The sequence below is a fragment of the Austrofundulus limnaeus genome, unplaced genomic scaffold (genome assembly GCF_001266775.1).
Source record: "Austrofundulus limnaeus strain Quisiro unplaced genomic scaffold, Austrofundulus_limnaeus-1.0 Scaffold240, whole genome shotgun sequence".
NCBI lineage: Eukaryota > Metazoa > Chordata > Actinopteri > Cyprinodontiformes > Rivulidae > Austrofundulus > Austrofundulus limnaeus.
In genome coordinates this window covers 673,052-680,877 of record NW_013952642.1, presented here as the reverse complement: position 1 = coordinate 680,877, position 7,826 = coordinate 673,052, and the positions used below count along the sequence as shown (strand labels likewise).

General features: G+C 35.7%; 1 protein-coding gene across 2 annotated transcripts in view; it reads right to left on the bottom strand.

The window, feature by feature from the left end:
- Positions 1-5,255: 5,255 nt before the first annotated feature.
- thsd7ba (thrombospondin, type I, domain containing 7Ba) overlaps positions 5,256-7,826 on the bottom strand; it is a 193,635-nt gene continuing 191,064 nt past the window's right edge. For both annotated transcript variants that reach the window (XM_014020100.1, XM_014020101.1), the window contains one exon: positions 5,256-7,720. In XM_014020100.1, the coding sequence (XP_013875554.1) occupies positions 7,639-7,720 (82 nt within the window). In that variant the 3' untranslated portion in view covers positions 5,256-7,638. The remainder of the gene's footprint in view (positions 7,721-7,826) is intronic.

Sequence of the window (7,826 nt, the reverse complement as noted above, 5' to 3'; positions counted from 1 at the left end):
GTGCTATGGACAAATAGGTGGTGTTTTGTGCCATTGTAAAAAAAAAAAATTAGTGTTCAGTACGGCTGAGGTCAATATTAAAACACCAGTGTTAAATAAAATGAATTGAGGAAGGAATAAACCATACAACCCCAGAATTCTGGAACGTGAGTGAGATTTAATCTGTCACCGAGTTGACAAGGAAAACCACACTGGCTATAACCAGGAAATGAATCCATTATATACAGAATCTTCAGTGCCTGAGTTCGCCCCCTGCTGACCTACRGCTGAATCACAGGCATTCAGACAAAGACCTCACCCTAATGTTTTAAAACGGTTCACTTATGTGTTGTTTATAATTCAGACATGTATCTACTCTATTTCAATTAACACATAATAGATCAAACATTATACAAGGATTATAAAATAATGAAACCCTATACTCTGGTGTAGTTTTCTAATATCAGTACTAATCTATCAATAACTAAATTTCTTCACCATCAGTAAATAAAAGTAAAGTGAATATATTTAGGCTTTAACTGTGACATGTAATCAAAATGGTCCCTTTAATTTGCTCCTGAATAATTTTGATAGCTTCCATAATTGACTCTTGGATGTTCAAGTTGGATAAAATCAAATGTATTTGATACATATATACTTTTTTGCTTTTTGCTACAAAAAATAATTTAAAAAAACTGCTGTGTCAGTGTTCACGACGTTGACTTAAACTTCAAAGACATTTCATTAATTACATCAGGTTGCACCATCGTATCTCCGGTCTCACTGTTCTCCACGTGCCACCTCTCTTCCCTCGCCTCGCTCAGACCTAACAGCGCTGGACACAATATATCAAAAGGAACACTTTAATAAAACCAGAAGAAAAACAAAGTCGGGGTGGAAAAGTTGGCACTTTTCTATAAAGGTTTACATAATTGGAATGAACTCCCTCTGATGAAACAGATTTTTTTTGTCTGACTAACTATGTGTAATTCTGTGCCAGATGTTCGTTAGAAGGTGGTAAAATAACCTTTTCCTCGTTCTAATTCCTTTTCACAGGCACTCACACACACCAAGCCGCACTTCAGCAAAAGCTGTTTTCGCCCAACAGCTCTGTAATTACTGTTAGCATTTGAGCCAAACACGAGCATGTTAACCTACTCAAAATGGCAATACTCTCATCTCTGTAAGTCAATTGTTTTCACCCTCTGCTGAAGGAGAAATGGAATTTTTATTTATTTTTTTGTTTGTGTATGTGTGTGGGTGAGTACTTTGTAGCGATAGCAAAATATCTTTTGAACCAGAGCACAGATTGTAAAGAAACTCCTGGTAATCATTGTACGAACGTCTACAGCTGATTACTTTTTGAAGTCAACCCATTAAAAAATGGCCAACACAAACGAGTGAATTTAACAGGAGAAAAGCTATAAAACAGATTTGTATTGAGTTGATTTACTAGCATCTATTATTTTTAACTTGGACTTTAGAAATGCAGTAAGTCATTCAAAGCAAAAAAAATAAACAAACACATTTTTAGTTAATTTCACATACTGACTGTGTGAACTGAGAGAATAGTTTACAWCTTTTATTCAGGTTGGGCTTATTTCAGATTAAAACCATTTATTTTTTGTAAAATAACTTGTTTAGATGTAGAATTTCCCTATCACCTTCTTGTTTTCATTTGGCATCTGTAACAGGACAGCCATTTTAGCCAAAACAAAAATAATGGGAAAATCAATACTGGTTTTACTGGTATTGGAAAAACTGCAAGGCTCTGTATTTTTTCTGGAGCAGCTAGCTTGTAAACTTTATGGCCATTAAAAGCAATTTATGGTTTCATCTTATTGTATACAACTGTTTCCATTATGTTGACCGGGTGATTTTACAGCGTTTTACATGGAGTCAAATGTTGTGTTTTGTTAGTTTTTCAGCTTCTTGCGGTAAAATGACATTCTTTTTGTTGTTCATATTTTTGAACCCAGAATCTCTCAACATTAATTATTAAAATGAGCTCAGTGCTGTTCTCAGCAGTGGGTCTTAAACTCCTCGTACTTTAGCTGCTACAGCTAAAGAGCCGATGAGAGCCGTTGTGCTTCTATATTTGTCACATTTCATTAAGAATTAGGACAGCTCATGCTAAATGTGAGGTCTTGATGAGAAAAAAGTTTTCAGCAACTCATTTAAAATTTATTTGAAGTGATGTCTTATCATTTGGATCACTAATGGTTTGTTTTATTCTACAACTTAAAAAAWTATCAAAATGATTACATGGGCACACACTCATGTAATCTCCTGTGTAATTCTGTTAAAACCACATGTTAATATTTCTTATCTGCTCTTCTTTTTCACTCCCGACTAGACTTCTTTTTAGAAGTCATGAATAGCCTTCTGTGTTTAAATGTGATATGGGTGAATAAATGAAAGTGAGAACATCTAAAATGCTTAGTATAAGTGATTATTTCTAACCACTAAGGGGTCCTACGCAATCAAACTTTGACTTTAACATTAATATTCTGAAAGCTTTGGTCGTCCATTGTAATTACGTGCTATATGAAACCAATGGTCGGTGTCTGATTCAAGCTCACTTTTGATTAGCTCTCTACTCTGTCTTCATCCTTTTTTATTATTATTATTTTTAAGAAGTCTGTATATATAGTTATAGTTTAAACCATTGGAAGTAGAGTTTTGTGGGAAAACTTGTGAGCATTTAATATTTGACCTGTTACAGAAACAATGTTAAAATAACTTCACTTCTACAAATTTCATAGTAATACATGCTATATGTATAAAGGCTTTGTAATGCAAAATGGTTTAGCTTGCTTAAATATTATGATATTACTGCTGGGAGTGCCCCCAGGCTGCAACACGCTACAGCTATTTGAAGTGCAAATATTTATAAGCCTCTATTTAAATAATTTTAAAATGCAAAATTGGTTGTGATGTAAAAGTTAACTAAACAGTTCCCTCATGTAATACTATACTATATAATATATTTATTTAATCTGCTGTTTTTTTTAGATGTCAGTAATCCGCTTATGATTTGGTACAACATGGACTAGCCCAGGGGTCTGCAACCTGTGGCTCTGGGGCCACATGTGGCTCTTTGGTCCCTCTGCAGTGAMGCTTTGAAAATTGATTTGATTTGATTTATTAATTTAACAGGACAAGATTATTAAAAATCAAGCCTGACTCAGCATAATTGCTGTTTTACAGCAGGTTCCTGTTCTGCAGCACATAAACACTCAGAATTACAGCATCACAATCACATCATTATACACCACAGACACAAAGACAAACAAGCATACCAAATTTCTAAAAGGCAGCATTTGCAAAATAGGACATCTAAATATGAGTACAACAAAAAGTGTCCAGCAGATGGCAGACAAGATTCTTCTTAAAGGGCTGTAGTTTTGAAATGGACTTTATGTTTTGAGGAATGCCATTCCATGCTTTAGTATTAACATAGAAGAAAGACCTCTGGCCGTAACAGTTTTTAAAAGTTGGTAATATCAGTTGTCCTTTTGTAACAGATCTAGTTGAATAACCCCTTCCAGAATTTGATTTGGGCAGCAATGCACAGAGAGTTCCATAATTGACACCTTGGAAGATCTGAAAATATAAATTAATACCACTATACAAAACATGATTCTGAAAAGTCAAGGCATCAGACAATGAAAGAACTGTACAGTGATGAGTCCAACCAGGAAGTTTTTTTCATGAATTTTGTAGGCCCTGTTGTAGAGCCTAAGATTTCATTTGTTGTAAGAGACCAAACAGGTAAACAGTACAACATGGTTGAGAGTATAATGGCATGAAGATAAATATTTGAAACAGAAGATGTCAGATTGGATCAAATTTTTAAATAAACATATAATTTCTGTTTCAACTTAGTGGTTAAGACTTGTACATGATCACGATAAGTCAAATGAGAATCCAAAGTAATTCCAAGATATTTGTAGGTAGTGACAATATCAAGGGGTTTGTTTAAAAAAGTGAATTGTTTTGTTATATTAAAATTTCTCCTGGGTGAGGAAAAATACATGCACACAGTTTTTTTAACATTAATTTTACAAAAGATTATCTTGAAGCCAAACATGAAATGTCTGAAGATCTGCTTGTAACTGACTATTAATAGATTCAATATAGAAATCAGACAAAAAAGAACAGTATCATCAGCATACATTAAAATATTTGAATACTTCAATATTTTTGGAAGGTCATTTATGTATAATAGGAAAAGCAATGGGCCCAGTATGCTACCCTGCGGAACTCCCACGGAACAGGGCAGAGACCCGGACACAGAGCTTCCATGTTTCACAACCTGACACCTATCAGTCAAATAAGAGGAAAACATTTGTATTGCAGATGATGAAAGTTGAAAAGAAATCAACTTTTGTAAGAGAGTATAATGATCAACTGTGTCAAACGCTTTACGAAAATCACTACATACAGCACCACTTACTTGACCTTTGTTCAAAGCAGCACGTATTTGTTGTTGTTGTTTATTAGTGAGACAAGGAGCACAAATGGCTCCTTGGATCGTAAAGGTTGCAGACCCCTGGACCAGCCTTTAACTTGTCAATTTGGTCAGAATTAAAAAAAAATTATATTAAATTGATGTCATTCAAAGAGCTATGTGACACTATATAATAAAACTGCTGTAATTACAGTGTAGATTAACATGTCCTGAATTTACAACATACCGTAAATAGTTGCTTATTTGAAAGATCCTGACTGGTTCCAACTCCATTTGAAATGCATTTTCACCGTGCTCCAACAAACTTCAGCAAACCACATTTTATTGGAATGATCCAGCTTCCTTATATAGACAAATTAAATAAATTAAAACAAAGCACTCGCACTGTCACTCTGTTCATAAATCTTCACTAAAACCTGCAAATTTGCCCTGAAAGATGGCCAAATGAGATGAATTGGACATGACAGGATCAGCCTACATCTTTGCCACGGATCAGATGGCCGTGACACAAGCATTTTAATTCAACCTTGTCTGAAACAAAAGTGACAGTATTAAATAAATGAATTAGATGAGACAAAGATTTAAACTCCGTTTTCCTCGCAGTCCGCGATTATCCCGGGACTATCGGACTGGAAATCTGACTGGAGRCCCAGATGAATCTTATCAACTGCTTATCTGTTTTGGGCTTTGCCTGGGAGCCTGCAGTAATTATAATATATCAGGATCCGAAAGTCAAGGAGCCGGGGAAGGTTTTAGCASGRCTGTAAATGAAGAAGAAGAAACACYGGGCTTTATTTTCACATGGTTTTCACAATTTATTTGCATTTTGTYCAGTTCTCCATGTACACACAATAGTAACACAAATAGCATGGTTCTGTAAACAGTTGGTGAACAATACCTTTAGATTTCTGGGACGTAATCCAACAGAGTTGTCTGAAACGTGAACATGGCTGCTCTTTGTGTTATAATGTGACTAGGTAACAGATAAGGTGTTACCTAGGACTTGCAAACGCTTCTAGAATCGTTTCTGAAACCCAACGTTCACCATGTGCCGGCCAAATATTAGAAACACTGCCTAGGGGGGAAACTATCCTAAAATGTTTGGCAACTTATGAAACGGAGTCTTTGCAAGGCCACTTGGAGCTTTCTCTGCCAAAAAGAAGATCAAGCATGCCTACATACAGACAGCTGCTGAAATATAGTTGTCACAAACAACCGTATTTGCACACAGCCATGAATATTATAGAGTTACTGATTAAATACATTCAGGATGAGGTCAGGAAACACGTGACCTTTACATCTTCAGTTTGTGGAGGCAGAATGAGAAACAGCTTAAAATCTGGTAAGCACCAAAATTACCCAATACAAGAAATTAAGCTTTCCACTGGATTGAAATCAGTAATAAATGAAGGATTCATGTCTAAATGAAAACTAAGTAAAAAAAATATATAAAATGTGATAAAAAAGGAAACTATTTAGAGCTGAATAAGATAAAAGAAAAGTTTAAAACAGTTCTATTAATCATATGTGCTCAGAGATACTGTATTTGGTATTTGAAATCTTGTGTAGCAAGTTCGACATTCTTCATTTGACAAAAGAAAAATCTATAAAGCTGACATGACAGCTGCAGTATTACTTGGATGTAACGCACAAAACAACTCAATTTATTTTAATTAAAAGYCAAGCCTTCCTTGAAGGAATGCATATCACCCGCTGCCTTTTATGCCAGAGTTAAGGACTCCTTTATTGGTTAAAAAAAGATGACAGAGTTATAGCACGTTTGCTCAAACCAGATTTGTGCGATGTTGCAATGTTTTATGTGAACTTGCAGGATCTGTTGGAGCTTGGAGCATTTTGAATCTGTCAGCTGCTACCGCACCGAGTTTTAACTGACTCATGGCCATTTTGTGTTTGAGAAAGATGTTGGTCAAACCCCACACCCCCACGTGCACGCTCATACAGACATGACAAAAAATGCTAATAAATACATAAATAAATAAACACATTATTGCCCTTTTGCCTTCAGCAGGAGGAAACGCTGCAGAATTGCCTCTCTAGAAAAGAAATAAAAACAAAAAATTTGAGATGAAAGTAATACAAATGAAGTTATTTGCTCTATTAAAACACCATAAGAACCCAGTGGATAAACTATTCATTATAGCCTTCTGTGTGTGTGTGTGTGTTAATGATCAGTGTTGTTTTGTTTTGCATTTTTGTGAAAGAAAAAAAGAAAAAAGTGTAAATGAGGTATGATTTTTGTGTTGCTGGTTTGCATTAATAGCCTTTGTGTACTGTTTTTCTCCCCCTACTATACAAAAAAAATCATCTTTGTTTTAATGAATCTCTTTCTTTTAAATGTTACTTTATTTTGGCRTCTGTGGCTGGGAGTCTTGTGACGAAAGAGAAATGACTGCAACATGGYGTCTTTAAACTCAAGGCAGGCTTGCTTTTGGTTCCCACATATACACAACATATTGCATCATCAAACAATACACAATCAGACAGCAAAAAACTTGCATTACAGATAAAACACTAGAAAAGTCATCCGAAAGAAACAACAAAACTGAATCAGCACTAACATAGTGCATAAACCCTCTTTTTTATTCAGGAATAAAGAAAAAAAGGGGGTGCTGCTTAGTTCATCCAAAGAGCTTGTGACACTTCCTTTCACGAGGATCCAGCACTAATGAGAAAAATTCAACGGTTCTTGTTGCAGGGCCTTTGAATTCTGAGCAACTGCAGACTCTGGTAATTCTATCTTTCTCCAGACTCAAACAAAACAAAACAAAAGCAACAAAAAAAGAAAGTGGTCCCTTTGATTCTTGACACAAAAATCTCTGAAATGAACCCTTGTAGATTCACTTTTGTTTCAGAGTTCCTCCTGTTTTGTCGTTTGCAAATAATTCTTCAACTGTGGGTTCATGTTGCAAGCAGTTCTTAAAAAAAAGAAGAAGAAGAAAGAAACTAAAGGTCCATGTCTCACTCTCACCTTGATCAGCTTTGGTTCTGCTTCTTTGAGTCGGCAGTACAGCCAAAACTTGGCGCTACGTTACCATTCAGCAGCAAACACTGTATCWTAGTCAGCTCATATCCACAACCCGTCCTAAACGGATCAGGATGCAATCAGAACACGGCCAGATTCTGGTCCAAGGCCAAGCACGTCCTCATGAGGTATAGCAGCTTGGTTACATATCCATGTCACCATCATAGGCAAGAGTTAGGGGCTTCTGTGGTGGAGCGGACGCCTTAGTGGTTTTATACGGGTTGCTGAAAAAGAAAAGAAAAAAACAGTGAAAGAAGAAAGGAAAAGTAAAAAATGCACAGGGCTCAGTAGCACAAGGCAGCTCACATGATACAAGTCTTTAAAAGGAAT